The sequence below is a fragment of the Pseudophryne corroboree genome, chromosome 5, assembly GCF_028390025.1.
Source record: "Pseudophryne corroboree isolate aPseCor3 chromosome 5, aPseCor3.hap2, whole genome shotgun sequence".
In the NCBI taxonomy this organism is placed as follows: Eukaryota; Metazoa; Chordata; class Amphibia; order Anura; family Myobatrachidae; genus Pseudophryne; species Pseudophryne corroboree.
The window spans coordinates 498,757,524-498,779,279 of NC_086448.1; the positions used below are offsets into that span (position 1 = coordinate 498,757,524).

The window sequence follows — 21,756 nt, forward strand, 5'->3', positions numbered from 1 at the left end:
GTGGTTTGACCGCATTCCACTAATAAAAATAGAAATATATTTACTAGCACTGGTCCACATTTCTATTTTCTATTTGCAGTCCCCATATGCCTTCTATAGACAGTGTTTCCTATAGGGGTACTACTGTCAGGGCCGGTTCTGGCGCTCTGTGCGCCCCGGGCGGCAATTGGGGGCGTGGCTTCGTACAGGGGGCGTGGTCATTTACGCCCCCTGTACAGACTGAAATGATGTGCGGTGCGCGATGACGTCATCGCGTCATCGCGCACCGCACAGCAAAGGTCCTCTCCACGAAGGGAACTAGACGCGTTCCCTTCGTGGAGAGGACCTTTGCTGTGCAGTGCGCGATGATGTCATCGCGCACCGCACAGTAAAGGACCTCTCCACGAAGGGAAACTAGACGCGTACGAGTCTAATTTCCCTTCACAGCGGCAGCGGGGGGGGGGGGGGGGGCAGCGGCCAGCGGCAGCGGGGGGCACACAGCAGCAGCGGATCTTGCCCTGGTGCAGCGCCCTCCGGATGGCGCCCTGCGCCCTCCGGAAGGCGGCGCCCCGGGAAAAAATCCTGCTTGCCCGTGGCAAGATCCGCTACCAACTACTGTGTGGCATAACGTGAATAAGAGACACTACTGTACGGTGTAATGTGATACTGTGTGGCATGACATGAATACCAGGGGCACCCCTGACGATCGCCCTTGAGTGGTTGAACGCACACTAATATATATATATATATATATATATATATATATATATTCGATTTACCTATACCTATCTATATTATATCGAAAAAGACAGAGAGACAGCTCGCAAGCGAGCTATAACTAGACTTTATATGTACATCTATATACACCAGAGCCATATACTGAGGAAGCAGCGGCGGCTGCTGCTGCCACTACAGATGGGAGGGGAGGGGAGGGGGGATCCCGGGGACAACCAATCACACACGCGAGCTTCCCAGGCTCCCCGGCGCTGACGCCACAATGCTGCTGCTACGTCACAGTTCGGGCTGTGGAACCCGGGGAGAGAGAACGAGCGTTCTGGAAGTCGGCGCTAGGCCAGCCCCTCACACGCCCAGCAGCGCCCGCCGCCACACAGCAGTAGCAGCCTAGCTGGCGGAGCGGGCATGGGAACGTCGCTCCTTGCGTGACTGAGCTTTCGGTGCTGGCCGGCCGTACGCGCCGATAATGCTGAAGATGAAGCTGCCGCAGAGGAGCAGCCAGCACAGGGCATCGGACGAGGAGGAGGACGAAGAGGAAGAGCGGGTATCTAGTCGCCCCTGCCCCCGTCACGATTGCCCCTCAGCAGCAACAGCTACGACCACCTCGGCGAAGAGTGTACCCGGGCCGGGCTCCCTGCAGCGTGAGGCCGTGTACGAGTGGTTCGTGCGCTCGCTGGGCCCGGCGCAGAGACTGGAGTTCGCCTGCGGGTTGCTGGATCTGTGTAACCCGCTGGAGCTGCGCTTCCTGGGCTCCTGCCTGGAGGACTTAGCCCGCAAGGACTGCCACTACCTGAGGGAGAATGAGACCCGGGCCAACGGGCTGGGCGGGGAAGCGGGCTCCGGCCTGCAGCAGCTACTGGGGGACCTGTGTGACCCGATCTCCCGCTCCAAGCTCATCATCTACCTGGCGCTTCTCGGCTCCGAGAACCGGGAGGTCGCCGGCCGCCTGTACCGCCTCCTGCTGCTGCCAGCCGTGGGCACGGAGGGACTGCGGGGGGCCTGGGAGCAGGAGGACCGGGATCCCGGGGAGGAATTGCTGCTGCTCTACACCATGGCATCGCTGCACCCGGCCTTCTCCTTCCACCAGAGGGTCACCCTGCGAGAGCGCCTGGAGCGGCTCGGGGAGGCCATGTGCAGGAAGAGCCGGACGGAGGTAATTGGGGTGTGGATGGGTTACTATGGTGTGAGTGCCGGGTAGGAGGCACAGGGCACACGCCCACTGTCAGCGCCCCTGTCACAGGCACATGCGGCCGTATCCCTGTACCGGCAGAGCTGTCACCCAGAGGCTGCATGGCGGCTTCTCCCAAGTGGGGCCTACTCCTGCTTGTAGAGCCACACTCCCCCCTCCTCTCCGGGCAGAGCCGCCTCAGTTTCATGGGGTGATTTTATCATGGTGCCCGATCCAACAAGTCTATCTGTGCAGTGTACATTACTGTATCCAGGGGGTGATTGGAAGGTTAGTCACAATATTTACTACCATATTCCAGGTTTATTGGGCATTAAAATGGCTTTTTAACTACTTAGGAGTTGTCGGCTCTTCATGTGCACTATAAGCTGCCACAATTGTTTAAATAAATTGTTGCCTATGGCACCTTTAACAAATCAATAACCATAATAATTCTATTTTTTTTATATACTTCTTGACATTATGTATGACAGTCAGAAACGTGGCACCAATGAACTATGGCAGAATTATAGTAATATACCAGTATTATAGTTTACACCTGCTAATACCATACCAGCTTTTGTTGTAGACCTTTGGTGAATTGTTTCTGGCAAGGAGCCTGTAGCAAAATGGCATTTTAGTCAGTCTACTGTAATGGGTGGCATTAAAACCTGTCTCATCCAACTCAGCCTGTCAGAATTCCCCACCAGCAACATCTGAGCCATACTGGTGTGTTCATGGATGTGCAAAGGTCTGTGCATGTCAGCAGAGCACAGGCACTTTTTTTTTTCCAAATGTGCACTCGTCTTGATAAGTGTTACCATGGATCAAGCAAGTAAGGGGCAGATGTAGTAGGGTGCACCTAATGAAATGTGTTGCATTCTGATTCCTTTACGATAGGGCCATGGGTATACAAGGCCCAGGATGCTTAATAGTGTAACATGAGGTCAACAAGTGGTGCTTTAATGACCTTAACCCTTATTAGATGTGTGTTCATTTTACAATTGTTGTAATGTTGATTCTGCAGATTGGTCAGTTAGAATGTTTGTCGGGGTAACTTGGATATGCCAGTAAACACGTTCTTACTAATGAGATCATGTGACTCTGATAGAATGTAAGCTTTTACGAGCAGGGCCCTCTTCCCTCATGTGCTTTTACATCTCTTACATAACCTATCTTCTTTTCATTACTCCCTTTGACGGCACCAAATCCCTCAGTTTTCTGCCGCCCTGATACTTGTTTTTAGTGTCTGCTGACGCAGCTATGGTTATATACCCTGTACTTGTCCTATATTGTATTTAATTAAAAATCACTGTCTTCTTGTTTTACTAATTTGTTTATGTACTGTGTACTTGGGCGCTGTGGATCCCACGTGGCCCCATATAAATGGAGGAGGAGGAGGATACAGACTCTCTCCTAACCATCTGTTTCCATATGTTGGTTGTGAAATGAGCACATAGTTTGGGATTTCCAATGCTGGGTACACACTAGGCGATAACCCTGGATTGACTTGCATGCACGTCCGACGGCACGCATTGTCAGCGACATAGTGTATACACGCTAGACAATGTGTCAGAATCGGACACATCGTCCACTATATCATCTAATGTGTACCCAGTTTAACAACTAAAGTCCAAATTGTATTTAAGGGAGATTTTAATTGGTGGCGAAGGGGGCGAGTTGCCTTTGCTGCACTGTTTAAACACTGGCAACAGCAGCTCAACTCGTCCCTTTTGCCTGGCTGATTTGCACCCATGTTCACCCAAAAGTGATTGCACAGTATGGGGCATCGAGTACTTTTGAGCGATATCCCTGCCACTGTAAAGTGCGGCAATGTCGGGCAGAATCACTGGGTAAATCCGTCCCGCACATTATTGAAATCCTCCCTTTAAAGTGCAACTAGTTCTTAAGCAAAATGTTTAGGCTTTCTTTGAACAAATTACTTTGAGCAAGGTGGTGTCTCTTGTTAAACGCCTTAATCATTTTGTCAGTGGAGGGACTACCCTTGACCATTAAAGGCTAAACTAATTGTCAGTTCTAAGGTCTATCTGTTATGCAGAAATAACCTTGACTTTGAAAAATGAGCAAAAGCTTATGCTTGGAGAGAGAACCTTTCAGTATGATACTGGCGTAAATACCAAGGGATTAGCCACATTCTTTGGCCTTTTCAGTTGATGGTCTCCCCGGCCACCACTAGTTGGAATGCCGATGGCGGGACAAGGATCGCAATACCGGCTCCAGAATCCCGACCGCCGGGATCCATATTGAGCATTTGCCGGGGCTGCCAACAGGTAATACAGGGGGAGGTTAGGTTTAGGCTGTGGTGGGTGGGGTAGGGTTACGCTGTGAGGAGTGGGGGTTAGATTAAAGCACCCCTGGGGAAGGTTAGGTTTAGGATGCAGAAAAGGGGGTGGGGGGTTAGGTTTAGGCACCACTGGGGAGACTTGGGTTGCTTGGGGGTTAGGTTTAGGCTGCGGTAAGGGGGGGTTAGGTGGCTATTGGGGGAAGGTAAGTATACTTACCTAGCCGCTGTCAGGATTCTCAATATCGGGGTGCTGTGGTCTGTCTTCTGACCGCCATTATATCATACCCAACCCGTACCAAGAGTATAGTATAGATGGAACCACTTGCTGATGGATTGACCTTGGTGCTAAGTTGATGTGGTTTATTAAATGTCCTTTTTGTAGAGCCATTGGAGCATGATGTGTGATAAGGGATGCAGTTATATTGCCTGCAGTTGGGATCCTGGCGGTCAGGGTACAAACGCTGAAATCCCGAGCACTGACCATAACGACAGCCGGAATCCCGGCTAACGGGCTAATCTGACTTGTGGGTGTCCACGCCACCCATAGAGTGGGAATAGAACCTATGGTGAGCGCAGCGTGCCCGTAAGGGGTTTAGCTGCGCTAACACCCCCACCGGCATTCTGGCGACTGGGATCCCGGCATCGGTACGCTGGCCGCCTGCAGACCATACCCAACGCGCGTGATAAGGAAAGTCTATACTGTGCATGAATGCTTTATACTCTGGTGTGCTGTATGAATGCACGGGGTGAGATATTTGCTGGTCTTATAAACAGATGTGTCCTCCATCATTGTTACTGCAGTCACGTTAAACTGCCCTTCTAGTTGCTCTTAGTCCCAAGTGGGTTTACTGATGCCTAATATCTTTGTGTGCTATTTTTTTCCCCCCTGGTAGCTGTATACGAAATGCTACATTACGGTGTCAGTGGAAAACATCTGTATACAGATACAGCTTCAGTCACACACAATATACATATGCTACATATAATTTTAATCAGCGTGATCTGCTGGTGCGTCTTATTCATAGCAATGCAAAAAGACACATTTTGGGGCAGGGAAAGACACCTTGCGCTGGGCGAGTCATATAAGAGCTGGCGGCTATTGTACGCCCTTTGTGTCGCGACTCATAATGTGCGGAGACTAGACCCGGAAGGACTCATCTGTATACACAAACGCAGTGCTGTAGATTTTTAGCTCTCTGTACTATTCAGTGCAAACATTTTAGAAACCTATCTGAAATTTAGCATTTTACTGCATTTCTATTTTTTAATTGGAACCACCTGTTCATGTATATTAAAATCTAAAAGTTCTATTAGTCATAAACTAAACTGCAGATGTGATAGTGCTGTATTTCTTCTCCTTCCTACTAGTCTATAAACACTGTACTGCCTATTTAGCAATTAGCAGCAATTCCTTAGGTATTTTCACATGCTCCAGTTAAGTACTACTGACTTGTGTGTAATTTTTTGTGCTTGACCCAATTCACGTATACCAAATGGCTATGCTGCCTGGTGAAAATGCATTAAACTAATACCCCTTTCAGACTGACAAAAAATTCCCGACTTATTGCACATGAACGCACATCAACCCGGGAATTTGCTCAGTGTGAAAGGGTACAGGAACAATATCTCGACCAGGGTTGAATCCGGGATCGTGCCGGGATGCATGCAGTGTGAACGGGTATGCCGGGTCAAGACCTGGCACCCGTTCTCATAGGAGGAGGAGGTGCTTGGAGATGATTATCTCCAAGCACAGCCTCCGGTAACGTAACGTGGGTCGGGCCGCAAGTCTGAAGGGGTCTCAAGCCGGGTCGCATCTGGGAAGCACCCGCGTACACATTCCCGTGTGCGACCCGGCTACTGTCAGTGTGAAAGGGGTATTAATGTTACTTGGCTTGTGGTAATGACTGACATGTAACTTTCTTAATCTTTATTTACTCAAAGTAACAGACTTTTTAAAGTCATTTTGTAATAATTCATGCATGCAAATAGGCTAAATTAGGGTTTTATACTTTGAGTTTCAACAGGTGCACAGCGCTCAAACAGGGTGATATCCAGAAATAGTGTTGTATTTTAAGTGGGAAATAAAAGAAAATAATTTTATTTGAAATTCTGTGCTCTGGGAATAGCGGACACAACCTGATTCAGGAGTGATCGCTGCCATGTTTTCAGTAGCGGCAGATCTGAGTAGTTAATGCAGCAGGAGGCATCTTTTGTAAAAAGGTGCCCACTACCGACTTCTAAGATCCGCTGCCTGCGTCCGAAGACACAGCATCGATTCACCGCCGGAGCCAACGGACATCTGTGCAACCATAATGTTGCTCAGATTGTCCAGCTGTGTAAAGCTAGATAGATGTCCCCATAAGTGAGGACAATGCACCTCCATTGTCTGATAGGGCCCCATCCTCCTTTCTACCCCTAAATGCCTGCAACCTATCAGTCAGGCTGCTTTTTCCTCCCACATTGCGTCCGTAACTGCAGAACTATTGCAGCATATATGCGGCTTCAGCGCATGCCTAGTGAAGAAACCATTGGACAGCTGTAACTGAAAGGGTCCAGTGTCTGAGGTTCAATCAGGTCCATTGAAGAGGTAGTTCTTAGTAATGGCTCATAATGTCCATTGATGTGTTTCTGTTGCAGTAGAAATATCTGGACCTTTTGTTCCTGTTTGTGTTTTGCTGGCATCTGAACACCCATGAGGAATGGCCCATTAATACCAATTTACCCTGCCGCAAACATCCATGTTACTGCTGGGGTATCCCAAGTTGTGGCTCAGTGTAAACGTGTTAACCCGGCTCCAGTGACCCAGGGATCAACCTGGCTAGCTACCGTTGTTGTTCTGAGAAGTACACGGGTTTCAGGGCAGTATAATCGGGTAACCTGGGTCATCCAACCAGGGTCCCTGTTCACTGCTTAGGGAATGCCATATTCCCGGCATTTGGAGATGATGTCGGCAAAGGTAAGACACGGGCAATATTCCGGGTCCAACATGCGGTGTAAATGGGTGTTAAGTTGCTGTGACACGTCTGGACCCAGGATTTAGGTGTAAAAAGGAGTATTGGCTGATTCATGGTCATGCCAATGAATCTACCATAAAGTGACTACTCCTGTCAACAAGGAGCCAATTAAGGGCCTGTGGGCATGAGTAGTTTTATATGGCTTAAAACCATTTGGGAAGTGGTAAAAATGATTGTATTGAGTGCTACTTTACACAGTATTGGAATAATTACGTTTTACTGTATATATGCACTAGGCTTTAAAGTTTAGTAGTTATGATGCATTTGCATTGCAAGTAAAAACCCTTGTACATGGATGGGAAAAGAAAAACCATTGTGCCAAATGTAACCGTGCCTGTTTGGGTTCTTATGTGTTCTAAGCTGTGTTACTCTGAATGCTTCTGGTTTCCATTTCAGTCCATCAATGCATTAAAAGACTTTAATCTTAGTGGGAGGCGAAAGCTCATACCTTAGTGTCGTGCAGATTTTCTTTATTAATGTTTTATCAAGTGATCGTGCAGTTGTGTACAGGACGTGTGATTTGAGATTTCGAGCTGACGTCTGTTTCTGTCATTTTTCACAACCTTCTAAAGAAAGAACTACTCTGTGTGATGTAGTGTCTGGAATGAATATTAGGTTCTGCTGGCCCATCAGGTTAGCACATGTTGCTGGGCTATTTTCACTTTCCTTGGACCATAAATGCCAGTTTCTTCTATCCGGTCTATATATTGCTTAGAGAAACAGAGTGACCATAAAGGGAATGTACTATTACATCTCTGTCTGTGCTGGTTGGGTTTTGCCTGAATCTTACATCCCAGCTGTGTCTGAGAATAGGGAATCCTCCTGTGACATAACAGAGTAAAGAATTAGGAACACATTGTTGATGTTAGGATTAACATTGTTTCATTCTTTCCGCTCTGTGGAGGTGTATAAAAATAATCTTCATTACAAAATTTAAAGGGATAGTAACCTAAGGTCATATTTCTAAAAAAAAATTTTTTTTTTTTTTTTTTTTTACATTTTTGATTGAAGTTTTAGGCAAACGGGGACAATGAGGGAGGTTAGGGTGAAAAGTTTACTAACAAGTTTACATTATATTCTATAATATGCCATATACTATTTACCAGTGACATGAGGTGAGGCAGACAGTATATGACAGAGTTTTGGCTATGTGGGCAGTATTCAGTTGTTATATCGCGCAAGATTGTGGGGTGATATTCAATTGATATTGTGCCTATGCCCGACTAAACTAATGGCGCCACTCAGTCATGTTGGATGTCCAAATGGGTCACTTTTAGCCTATTTTGGCTTGCCGCCAGCAGCTGATTGTGCCCAAACGGAGCTACAATTGAATAACTAAATAATAATAATTAAAAAAAAACAAAACTAAATTCATTTGAAAAATATAAAATAATATATTATAAATACACTGCTCAAAAAAATAAAGGGAACACTTAAACAACACAATGGGGGCAATTCAATTCGGCAACTTATGAATAGCGCCGGGAATTAGTTCCCGACGCTATTCAATTCAGCTCCAGTTAAGTCGGCGATGTCCCGTTCTCGCCGACTAAACAGGTTGAATTGTCGGGAGAACGGGCATTCTCAGACTTAACTCCCCGTCGCGAGGCTGATTCCCGACAGAATCAGCCTCGCGCCGGCCGCGAGGCAGCACTTTTGTCGGGTTTCTTCTCTTATCCCCCGGGGATAAGAGAAGAATTCCCGACAATTTGCGGGTAACTAGCAGCTGAATTGAATAGCGTCAGGAGCTAATTCCCGGCGCTATTCATAAATTGCTGAATTGAATTGACCCCAATGTAACTCCAAGTCAATCACACTTCTGTGAAATCAAACTGTCCACTTAGGAAGCAACACTGATTGACAATCAATTTCACATGCTGTTGTGCAAATGAAATAGACAACAGGTGGAAATTATAGGCAATTAGCAAGACACCCCCAATAAAGGAGTTGTTCTGCAGGTGGTGACCACAGACCACTTCTCAGCTCCTATGCTTTCTGGCTGATGTTTTGGTCACTTTTGAAAGCTGGCGGGGCTTTCACTCTAGTGGTAGCATGGGACGGAGTCTACAACCCACACAAGTGGCTCAGGTAGTGCAGCTCCTCCAGGATGGCACATCAATGCGAGCTGTGGCAAGAAGGTTTGCTGTGTCTGTCAGCGTAGTGTCCAGAGCATGGAGGCGCTACCAGGACACAGGCCAGTACATCAGGAGACGTGGAGGAGGCCGTAGGAGGGCAACAACCCAGCAGCAGGACCGCTACCTTCGCCTTTGTGCAAGGAGGAACAGGAGGAGCACTGCCAGAGCCCTGCAAAATGACCTCCAGCAAGCCACAAATGTGCATGTGTCTACACAAACGATCAGAAACAGACTCCATGAGGGTGGTATGAGGGCCCGACGTCCACAGGTGGGGGTTGTGCTTACAGCCCAACACCATGCAGGACGTTTGGCATTTGCCAGAGAACACCAAGATTGGCAAATTCGCCACTGGCGCCCTGTGCTCTTCACAGATGAAAGCAGGTTCTCACTGAGCACATGTGACAGACGTGACAGAGTCTGGAGATGCCAAGGAGAACGTTCTGCTGCCTGCAACATCCTCCAGCATGACCAGTTTGGCAGTGGGTCAGTAATAGTGTGGGGTGGCATTTCTTTGGGGGGCCGCACAGCTCTCCATGTGCTCGCCAGGTAGCCTGACTGCCATTAGGTACCGAGATGAGATCCTCAGACCCCTTGTGAGACCATATGCTGGTTGGCCCTGGGTTCCTCCTAATGCAAGACAATGCTAGACCTCGTGGCTGGAGTGTGTCAGCAGTTCCTACAAGACGAAGGCATTGATGCTATGCCCGTTCCCCATACCTGAATCCAATTGAGCACATCTGGGACATCATGTCTCGCTCCATCAACCAACGCCACGTTGCACCACAGACTGTCCAGGAGTTGGCGGATGCTTTAGTCCAGGTCTGGGAGGAGATCTCTCAGGAGACCATCCGCCACCTCATCAGGAGCATGCCCAGGCGTTGTAGGGAGGTCATACAGGCACGTGGAGGCCACACACACTACTGAGCCTCATTTTGACTTGTTTTAAGGACATTACATCAAAGTTGGATCAGCCTGTAGTGCGTTTTTCCACTTTAATTTTGAGTGCGACTCCAAATCCAGACCTCCATGGGTTAATAAATTTGATTTCCATTGATAATTTATGTGTGACTTTGTCAGCTGATTCAACTATGTAAAGAACAAAGAATATTTCATTCATTCAGATCTAGGATGTGTTGTTTAAGTGTTCCCTTTATTTTTTTGAGCAGTGTATATTATTTATATTCTATTCATTGTTAGTGAAAACTCTGGAGTAGAAATTTGAAGGACTTTTATACTACATTGCAGGCAGACATCTTCAAGATGGAATCTGTAAAGCCAGTCATAAACGGAATGATCGTAAACAAATTTTTGCCATGTATAGTCATCAAGGATGCCTCCTTTCACATACCCATTTGGGAAGGTCATCAAGGTCTCTTAATATGTGTGGTCAAGGGTCGGCTTTTCCAATTCAGGGCTCTTCTTTTCGGAGTGGCCACAAACTCTTGAATATTTACTAAAGTCATGACATGCCCGGCAGGCATACTAAGATCTGTAGGAATAACAATTGTTTCCTAATTAAACTATCTGCTTTTCAAAGCAGCTTCAATATAGGCTCTTGCTAAGGAAAATGGATATCTTAAAGGACCAATGGCTGGGTCATCAGCTGGGAATTGAAGTCTTAAACTTGAGGGAATAGTAATTTGGAATTCGTGGAATAAATATATTTCACCTTTACTGCGTCCTGTCAATATAGTGGCTTTTAACTTTCCCTTACATAATCCCCTTACATAATTTAGGTGGCTTCAAGTTTCTCATCAGGTATTACTGGCACACAAACTTTCAAAGTTTGTGCTGGTAATCCTGACTGATATATTACTTAGGCATTAAGGAGGATAGTGCACTGCATCTTCTACATTCATGACTGTTTATAGAATTATACATGAGCAATTGTCTCAGCATGTCCATAAACTTTTTCAATAAGTTGTTCCAAAGTAGGGGACTACTTGGCAGAGCGATGTTGAAAGGCATATGTTGCCACTTACCTTGGGTATTTTCCCCTCAACAAGGTTAAATAGAATTTTAAAAGTCTATGTGTGCAATAAGGATAAAAATGCAGCTCGTAATAAAGTGAGAGTGTACATCCACAACACTCAGGGGAAACAAATCAGATCATAAAATAGCACAAAATAGAAAAGCACTCGCTACATCCACATGTTAAATACAGCAAAAATTAACAAACTGGTTGATTATCACAGTATCAGAATTGGTTAATTATTTTAAGATGGTTGGTTTTGTAGGGAATAAACGCAGATCACACCCCAAGTTGCGATCATGTTATTGTGTTCTTATTACAGAATGGTAAGAGTTTGCTCTGTCTCCTCCTCTGTATCTGCAATGATAACTGTCTCCCTGCCCTCATGTACTTAGCAGCACCATGGGTTGGGGAAACGCATAAAGGAACAGAATAGTGCAGAAATCCTTTTTGAGGCACAATTTTTCGGGGATTGTGTCACCTGCCTCAGATCCGGGCATCTGCTCCCTGGCAGCTCCGGCTTCTCCCCCCTCCCATCACATGACCCCCGCCAGGTCTGGGCACCCAGGCAGGGGAAGAGGGGAGGATGAGGGTCACGCGGTGAGTGCTGGCTCCTGGGTGCCCTCCCTGCCATCCCCGGCTGTTGCAGTTGAGGCGGGTATTGACTGGAGGGGTTTCCACGGCTCAATGGGGATTTTGTTTCACCTTCCTCATGCAGGCGAAATAGAATCTCTAAAAAGTGGCGTCGGGTAAAACACACAACTTTTACTGAACCTGTATGTTTTCACACGACATCTAATTGCATATCCCGTAAAAAATATATATCAGTGCAACATCTGGAAAAACGGCAAAAAACGTCAGTACCTGATGTTTCATCGCACCTAATTTGATACCCCACCTAAATTTTAAATATGGAACATATTTGTTTGAGCCTGTAGTTAATAATCTGCAGTGAAGTATATTTGAAGGCATTTGGGAGTATCGTTGCATGGACCCTATACGCTGGATTTTCTATGTAGGCGTAAAGTTTCCTGCAGATTTCGTTCGCATCAAATGATGAAGATAATGGATGCTCCCCGTTTAGTAGTGATTGTAATGATTCCAGTGGTGGTTATATGGGATATAGCTGGACTTTATCTAATGAACAGCATAAACCCTGCCTCTCTCCTTTCCACTTTCAATGTATAACAGGAAGTGCAGATGTCGTTCATTACTCCAATATCTATGTGGGTTGTAATTAAAACCACTTTCTCATACGTCCTAGAGGATGCTGGGGATGCTTCAAGAACCATGGGGTATAGACTGGTTCCGCAGGAGACATGGGCACTTTAAGACTTTAAATGGGTGGGAACTGGCTCCTCCCTCTATGACCCTCCTCCAGACTCTAGTTAGATTCTGTGCCCAGTGAGACTGGCTGCACTCCAGGGGAGCTCTACTGAGTTTCTCTGAAAAAGACTTTGTTAGGTTTTTTTTATGTTCAGGGAGCACTGCTGGCAACAGGTTCCCTGCATCGTGGGACTGAGGGGAGAGAAGCAGACCTACTTCTGTGAGTTCAAATGCTCTGCTTCTTAGGCTACTGGACACCATTACCTCCAGAGGGTCCGATCACTTGGTCCGCCTAGCTGCTTGCTCCCGGAGCCGCGCCGTCACCCCCCTTGCAGAGCCAGAAGAAAGAAGCCAGGTGAGTAAAAGAAGAAACGAAGACTTCAGTGACGGCAGAAGACTTCAGTGTTAAGGTACCGCGCTGCTCGCCATGCTCCCCCACACACACAGCGGCAATTGCAGGGCGCAGGGGGGGCGCCCTGGCAGCATGAATACTGAAGTCTTAAAACTGGCAAAAACATGTATTATAAGTGCCTAGGCACTAAATATAGATCCCCCGCCAGTATAAATATATGGATAGGAGTGGGACTGAAGCGCGCCGGTGAGGGGGCGTGGCTTAGCCCTCCCAGCTCTAACCAGCGCCATTTTCTCTTCACAGAACCTGGAGAGACGCTGGCCCTGTCCTCCACACTGCTGTACAAGTAACAGGGTGCAAAAGGGGGGGGAAATGCATAGTAGATTTGGTGCTATTATCTTGATTATAAAAGCGCTAGCAGGTCTGAGGCATTGTATGTAAAGTCTCAGTACCGGGTTGGGCGCTTGGTTGTGAGCTGGCAAACTCCTTCTGTGTCTTTCTAACAGGCTTTGCTGTGGGTCTGTCCCCTATAGCCCAGTGTGCTTGTAAGTGTCGGTACGTGTGTGTGTTGACATGGTCTGAGGCTGAGTGCTCTTCCCAGGAGGAGACCGGAGTGGGGACAGAAAAAACTGTGGGAGTGACCGTGTCGGCACCGCTGACGGCTGAGTGGGTAAATATGTTGAGTGTTTTGAATGCAAATGTGGCTCGGTTGACTAAGAGATTAGATAAATCTTAGTCTAAGAATTAGACATGGAGGAAATCCATGGAAGATGCATTGTCACAAGCTCAGACCCCTTCGGGGTGACAGAAACGTGCATTTACCCAGATAGCAGATACAGATACCGACACGGACTCTGATTCCAGTGTCTATTATAGTGATGCCAGATTAAATCCTAAACTGGCCAAGAGCATTCAGTACATGATTGTGGCGATAAAAGACATATTACATATCACGGAGGACCCTACTGTTCCTGATACTAGGGTCTGTATGTTTAAAGGAAAGAAACCTGAAGTATCGTTTCCTCCCTCTCATGAACTGAACGCTCTTTTTGAATAGGCTTGGGAAAATCCTGACAGGAAGGTACAGGTTCCCAAAAGAATTCCAATGGCATATCCATTCCCCTCGGGGGACAGGGAAAAGTGGGAGTCAACCCCTACAGTGGACAAAGCTCTATCGCGTCTGTCCAAGAAGGTGGCGCTTCCATCTCCGGACACGGCAGCCTTAAAGGATCCTGTGGATCGTAAGCAGGAAAATACACTAAAATCCATTTATGTCACTACAGGTTCGCTACTCAGGCCTGCCGTTGCTTCGGCATGGGTGAGTAGCGCTATTGAAAAATGGGCAGATAACTTGTCATCTGAGATAGATACCCTAGACAGGGATAGCGTGTTTTTGACTCTGGGTCATATCAGGGACGCTGCAGCATATTTAAAAGAAGCTGCAAGGGATATTGGCCTTTTAGGATCAAGGGCCAATGCCATGGCTGTCTCGGCTAGAAGGGCATTATGGATTCATCAATGGAATGCTGACTCGAAGAAAGCTATGGATTCTCTACCGTTTAACGGTAGTGTCTTGTTTGGTGACGGCCTCACTGACCTGGTATCTACGGCTACCGCGGGTAAGTCGTCATTTTTACCTTATGTTCCTGCACAACAAAAGAAAACACCCCACTATCAGATGCAGTCCTTTCGGCCCAATAAATTTAAAAAAAGGACGAGGGTCCTCCTTCCTTGCTGCGAGAGGCAGAGGACGCGGAAAGAGGTCACAGGCTGTGGCAAGTTCCCAAGAGCAGAAGTCCTCTCCGGCTTCTACCAAATCCACCGCATGACGCTGGGGCTCCTCTGCGGGAGTCCGCACCGGTGGGGGCACGTCTCAAACTCTTCAGTCAGGTCTGGGTGCACTCGGACCTAGATCCTTGGATATTAGAAATAGTAACCCAAGGGTACAAATTAGAGTTTCAGGACGTGCCCCCTCACCGATTTTTCAAATCGGCCTTGCCAGCTTCTCATCTAGAAAGGGAAGTGTATGCGCAGCGATACTAAAGCTGTGTCAAAATCAAGTCATTGTCACAGTACCCCCATCACAACAGGGGGAGGATTTTCATTCGAGTCTGTTCGTGGTCCCGAAGCCGGATGCCTCAGTCAGACCGATTCTGAACCTAAAATCCTTGAATTTCTTTCTGAAAAAGTTAAAATTCAAAATGGAATCTCTCCAAGCAGTGATCTCCAGTCTGGAGGAGGGGGATTTTATGGTGTCGGTCGACATAAAGGATGCTTACTTACACGTTCCCATATATCCTCCACATCAGGCATACCTGAGGTTTGCGGCTCAGGATTGTCATTACCAATTTCAGATGTTGCCGTTTGGTCTGTCCACGGCACCACGGATTTTCACCAAGGTTATGGCGGAAATGATGGTTCTCCTGCGCAAGCAGGGAATCACAATTATCCCGTACTTTGACGATCTCCTCATAAAGGCGAGATCCAAGGAGCAATTGCTGAAGAATGTTGTGCTCTCACTGACGATTCTGCAACAACATGGTTGGCTCCTAAACTTGCCAAAATCACAGTTGGTTCCGACGACACGCCTGTCGTTCCTGGGTATGATTCTGGATACAGAAGTACAGCGTTTTTCTTCCAGTGAAAAAGGCTCTGGAAATACAGAACATGGTAAAACAGATTCTGAAACCGGCAAGAGTGTCGATTCTTCAATGCACTCGGGTGCTGTGGAAGATGGTGGCGGCCTACGTGGCCATTCAGTATGGCAGGTTCCATGCCACGGTGTTTCAGTGGGACCTGTTGGACAAGTGGTCCGGGTTTCACCTGGACATGCACCGGAAAATAATCTTATCTTCCAGGACCAGGATTTCCCTCCTGTGGTGGCTGCACAGTTCTCACCTTCTGGAGGGACGCAGGTTCGGGATTCAGGATTGGATCCTGGTGACCACAGATGCAAGTCTCCGAGGCTGGGAAGCAGTCACACAGGGGAGAAACTTTCTGGGAAAATGGTCAAGCCAGGAAGCTTGTCTGCACATAAACATTCTGGAATTAAGGGCCATTTACAACGGCATTCTGCAAGCGGAACATCTTCTTTGCGGTCTGCCCGTCTTGATTCAGTCCGACAACATAACAGCAGTGGCATACATAAATCGCCAGGGCGGAACAAAGAGCAGAGCGGCGATGGCCGAGTCCACAAAAGTTCTTCGCTGGGCGGAGAGATATGCAAGCGCTCTGTCAGCAGTCTTCATTCGAGGAGTGGACAACTGGGAAGCAGATTTTCTCAGCAGACACGATCTCCATCCAGGAGAGTGGGGGTCTTCATCAAGAGGTCTTTGCAGAAGTGACAGGTTGTTGGTGAATTCCTCAAATAAACATGATGGCGTCCCGCCTCAACAAGAAACTTCAGAGATATTGTTCCAGGTCGAGGGACCCTCAAGCAATAGCGGTGGACGCCCTAGTGACATTGTGGGTGTTTGTCAGTCTATGCGTCCCCTCCACTTCCACTCATTCCAAACGTGATAAAGATTATAAGAAGAACAAGGGTTCTGGCGATACTCATTGTTCCAGACTGGCCAAAGAGGGCCTGGTATCCAGATCTTCAGGAGTTGCTCATAGAAGATCCCTGGCCTCTTCCTCTACGGGAGGACCTGTTACAACAAGGACCGTGCGTGTATCAAGACTTACCGCAGCTGCGTTTGACGGCATGGCGGTTGAACGCCAAATCCTAGCCCGAAAGGGTATTCCCAGTGAAGTCATTCCGACACTACTTCTTCAGGCTAGAAATGAAGTAACGGCAACGCATTACCACCGTATTTGGAGGAAATATGTGTCTTGGTGTGAATCCAAGAAGGCTCCTACGGAGGAATTTCAGCTGGGGCATTTGCTCCATTTTTTGCAAGCAGGTGTGGATGCGGGCCTAAAGTTAGGCTCCATTAAAGTACAGATTCCGGCCTTATCAATCTTCTTTCAGAAAGAATTGGCCTCCCTTCCAGAAGTTCAGAACTTCGTGAAAGGCATACTGCACATCCAACCTCCCTTTGTGCCCCCAGTGGTACCATGGGATCTTAATGTGGTGTTGCAGTTCCTGCAATCTCATTGGTTTGAACCTTTACGTAAGGTTGAGTTAAAATTCCTTACTTGGAAAGTAGTCATGTTGTTGGCCTTGGCATCCGCAAGGCGGGTATCTGAATTGCCGGTTTTGTCTCACAAAAGCCCCTATTTAATCTTCCATGCTGATAGAGCGGAGTTGAGGACTCGTCAGCAATTTCTGCCAAAAGTGGTTTCGTCGTTTCATGTAAACCAGCCTATTGTGGTACCAGTGGCTACTGACGCCTTGGCGGAATCGAAGTCTCTCGATGTGGTCAGAGCTTTGAAAATCTATGTCGCCAGAACGACTCAAATTAGGAAAACAGAGGCTCTGTTTGTCCTATGGGCTCCCAACAAGATGGGGCTCCTGCTTCCAAGCAGACTATTGCACATTCCGAGTTGATCGCAGCATAAATCCTCATTTAAGTAACTGGCAAAAGTGGTGTATAGTGCCTGGACACTGAATCTGAACCCCCGCCAGTATAAATATTTGAAAAATAGCGGGGCTGAAGCGTGCCATTAAGGGGGTGTGGCTTAGCCCTCACAGCTCTTAGTGCCATTTTCTGTCGCAGAGCAGAGACACTGGTCCTGTCCTCCTACACTGCTGTACAAGTAGCAGGGTGCAAAACAGGGGGAGGGGGGGCACAGTTAATTTGGTGCTGTTTTTAATAATATTAAAAGCGCTAACAGGTATGAGGTATTTTATAAAACGTTTCAGTACCTGGATAGGCGCTGGGTTGTGAGCTGGCAAACTCCCTCTGTGCTTCTCTGATGGGCTTTACTGTGGGTCTGTCCCCTATATGCCCAGTGTGTCTGTGGTGTCGGTACACGTGTGTCGACATGTCTGAGGCTGAGTGCTCTTCCCAGGAGGAGACCGGATTATGGAAAGAAACGACTGTGGGAGTGACCCTGTCGGCACCGCCGATGGCTGATTGGGTAAATGTTTTGAGTGCTTTGAATGCGAATGTGGCTCTGTTAAATAAGAGATTGGATAAGTCTGAGTCTCAGACCCAGGCATGGAAGTAATCCGTGGAGGATGTGTTGTCACAAGTTCAGACCCCCTCGGGGTCACAAAAGCGTTCTTTTACCCAGATAGCAGATACAGATACCGACACGGACTCTAACTCCAGTGTCGACTATAGTGATGCCAGATTAAATCCAAAACTGGCTAAAAGCATTCAGTACATGATTGTGGCGATAAAAGACGTGTTGCATATCACGGAGGACCCTGCTGTTCCTGATACAAGGGTCTGTATGTTTAAAGGAAAGAAACCTGAGGTAACGTTTCCTCCCTCTCATGAACTGAACGCTCTTTTTGAAAAGGTTTGGGAAAATCCTGACTAGAAGTTTCAGATTCCCAAGAGAATTCCGGTGGCATATCCGTTCCCCCCACTGTGGACAAAGCTCTGTCACGGCTGTCCAAAAAGGTGGCGCTTCCGTCTCCTGACACGGCAGCCCTGAAGGAACCTGCGGATCGTAAGCAGGAAAATACATTGAAATCCATTTGTCACTACGGGTACGCTACTCAGACCTGCCGTTGCTTCAGCGTGGGTGAGTAGTGCTATTGAAAAGTGGGCAGATAACTTGTCATCTGAGTTTGATACCCTGGATAGGGATAACATTCTTTTGACTCTGGGTCATATCAGGGATGCTGCAGCCTACCTTAAGGAAGCTGCGAGGGACATTGGCCTTTTGGGATCAAGAGCCAATGCTATGGCAGTCTCAGCTAGGAGAGCATAGTAGATTCATCAATGGAATGCTGATGCGGACTCTAAGAAGGCGATGGAGTCTGTCGTATAAAGGTGGTGTCTTGTTTGGTGACGGCCTCGCTGACCTGGTATCTACGGCTACCGCGGGTAAGTCATCCTTTTTACCTTATGTTCCTGCACAACAAAAGAAAACGCACCACTATCAGATGCAGTCCTTTCGGCCCAATAAATACAAAAAAGGACGAGGGTCTTCCTTCCTTGCTTCTAGAGGAAGAGGAAAGGGAAAAAGGTCACCGGCTGTGGCAGGTTCCCAAGAGCAGAAGCCCTCTCTGGCTTCTACCAAATTCACCGCATGACACTGGGACTCCTCTGTGGGAGTCCGCATCGGTGGGGGCACGTCTCAAACTCTTCAGTCAGGTCTGGGTGCACTCGGACCTAGATCCTTGGATATTAGAAATAGTAACCCAAGGGTACAAATTAGAGTTTCAGGACGTACCCCCTCACCGATTTTTCAAATCGGCCTTGCCAGCTTCTCATCTAGAAAGGGAAGTGGTATGCGCAGCAATACTAAAGCTCCAGTGGGGGCACGTCTCCGACTCTTCAGTCATTTCTGGGTTCGTTCGACCCTAGACCCATGGGTATTAGAAATAGTGTCCCAAGGGTAAAAGCTGGAATTTCAAGAAGTGCCCCCTCGACGATTTTTCAAATCGGCCTTACCAGTTTCTCTTCCGGACAGGGATGTGGTATGCGGTGCTTTACAAAAACGATGTCAAAATCAAGTCATTGTCACAGTGCTCCCGTCACAACAGGGAGAAGGCTTTTATTCGAGCCTGTTCCTTGTCCCAAAGCCGGACGGCTCGGTCAGACCTATTCTGAACTTAAAAAAGATGGAGTCTTGAGGAAGGGGATTTTATGGTGTTGGTGGACATAAAGGATGCCTACTTACACGTCCCCATATATCCTCCACATCAGGCTTACCTGAGGTTTGCCGTTCAGGATTGTCATTACCGATTTCAGACGTTGCCGTTTGGTCTGTCCTCGGCTCCGAGGGTTTTCACCAAAGTTATGGCGGAAATGATGGTTCTCCTGCGCAAGCAAGGAGTCACAATTATCCCGTACTTGGACGATCTCCTGATAAAAGCGAGGTCCAGGGAACAATTACTGCAGAGCGCGATGCTCTCTCTGACCATTCTGCAACAACATGGTTGGCACCTAAACTTGCCAAAATCACAGTTGGTTCTGACGACAAGACTGTCGTTCTTGGGTATGATTCTGGACACGGAATTACAGAGAGTTTTTCTTCCAGTGGAAAAGGCTCTGAAAATTCAGAACCAGGTCAAACAGATTCTGAAGCCACTCATCAATGCACTCGGTTGCTAGGGAAGATGGTGGTGGCCTACGAGGCCATTCAGTTTGGCAGATTCCATGCCAGAGTGTTTCAGTGGGACCTGTTGGACAAATGGTCCAGATCCCATCTGCACATGCACCGACAGATAATCCTGTCTTCCAAAACCAGAATCTCACTCCTGTGGTGGCTGCACAGCTCTCAACTCCTAGAGGGACGCAGATTCTGGATCCAGGACTGGATCCTGGTGACCACGGATGCGAGTCCGAGGCTGGGGTGCAGTCACACAGGGGGAAAATTTCCAGGGAAAATGGTCAAGCCAGGAAGCTTGTCTACACATAAATGTTCTGGAGTTAAGGGCCATTTACAACGGCCTTCTACAAGCGGAGCATCTTCTTCGCGATCTGCCCGTTTTGATTCAGTCGGACAACATAACAGCAGTGGCGTACATAAACCGCCAGGGCGGAACGAAGAGCAGAGCGGCAATGGCAGAAGCCACAAAAGTTTTCAGATGGGCGGAAAGGCATGTAAGCGCTCTGTCAGCAGTCTTCATTCCGGGTGTAGACAACTGGGAAGCAGACTTCCTCAGCAGACACGATCTCCATCCAGGAGAGTGGGGTCTTACACAAGAGGTCTTCACAGAAGTGACAGGTCTTTGGGGAATTCCTCAAATAGACATGATGGCATCTCGCCTCAACAAGAAACTTCCGAGATATTGTTCCAGGTCAAGGGACCCTCAAGCAATAGCAGTGGACACCCTAGTGACACCGTGGGTGTTTCAGTTGGTATATGTGTTCCCTCCGATTCCACTCATTCCAAAAGTGATAAAGATCATAAGACGAACAAGGGTTCAGGCAATCCTCATTGTTCCAGACTGGCCAAGGAGGGCTTGTATCCAGATCTTCAGGAATTGCTCATAGGAGATCCCTGGCCTCTTCCTCTACGAGAGGATCTGTTACAGCAGGGGCCGTGCGTGTACCAAACCTTACCACGGCTTCGTTTGACTGCTTGGAGGTTGAGCGCAGGATCCTAGCCCGAAAGGGTATTCCCGGTGAAGTAATTCCCACACTGCTTCAGGCTAGGAAAGAGGTAACGGCAAAACATTATCACCGTATTTGGAGAAAATAAGTGTCTTGGTGTGAATCCAAGAAGGCTCCTACGGAAGAATTTCAGCTGGGCCGTTTTCTCCATTTTCTGCAAGCTGGGGTGGATGCGGGCCTAAAGTTAGGCTCAATTAAAGAACAAATTTCGGCCTTGTCAATTTTCTTTCAAAAAGAATTGGCTTCCCTTCCGGAAGTTCAGACTTTCGTGAAAGGCGTGCTGCACATCCAACTTCCCTTTGTGCCCGCGGTGGCACCATGGTATCTTAACGTGGTGTTGCGGTTCCTGCAATATCATTGGTTTGAACCTTTACGTAAGGTAGAGTTGAAATTCGTCACTACAAGGTGGGTGTCTGAATTGGCGGCTTTGTCTCACAAGAGCCCCTATTTGATCTTCCATGAAGATAGAGCGGAGTTGAGAACTCGTCAGCAATTTCTGCTTAAAGTGGTGTCATCGTTTCACATGAACCAACCTATTGTGGTGCCAGTGGCTACTGACGCCTTTGAGGAATCAAAGTCTCTAGATGTGGTCA

At 47.6% G+C, this 21,756-nt stretch overlaps 1 protein-coding gene across 5 annotated transcripts in view; it reads left to right on the top strand.

The window, feature by feature from the left end:
* Positions 1 to 956: 956 nt before the first annotated feature.
* The window catches only part of ZCCHC2 (zinc finger CCHC-type containing 2), a 119,495-nt gene continuing 98,695 nt past the window's right edge, over positions 957 to 21,756 (top strand). For 3 of the 5 annotated variants that reach the window (XM_063922996.1, XM_063922994.1, XM_063922995.1), the window contains exon 1: positions 957 to 1,867. In XM_063922996.1, the coding sequence (XP_063779066.1) occupies positions 1,181 to 1,867 (687 nt within the window). In that variant the 5' untranslated portion in view covers positions 957 to 1,180. The remainder of the gene's footprint in view (positions 1,868 to 21,756) is intronic. The other 2 variants (XM_063922992.1, XM_063922993.1) reach the window with 1 other exon arrangement.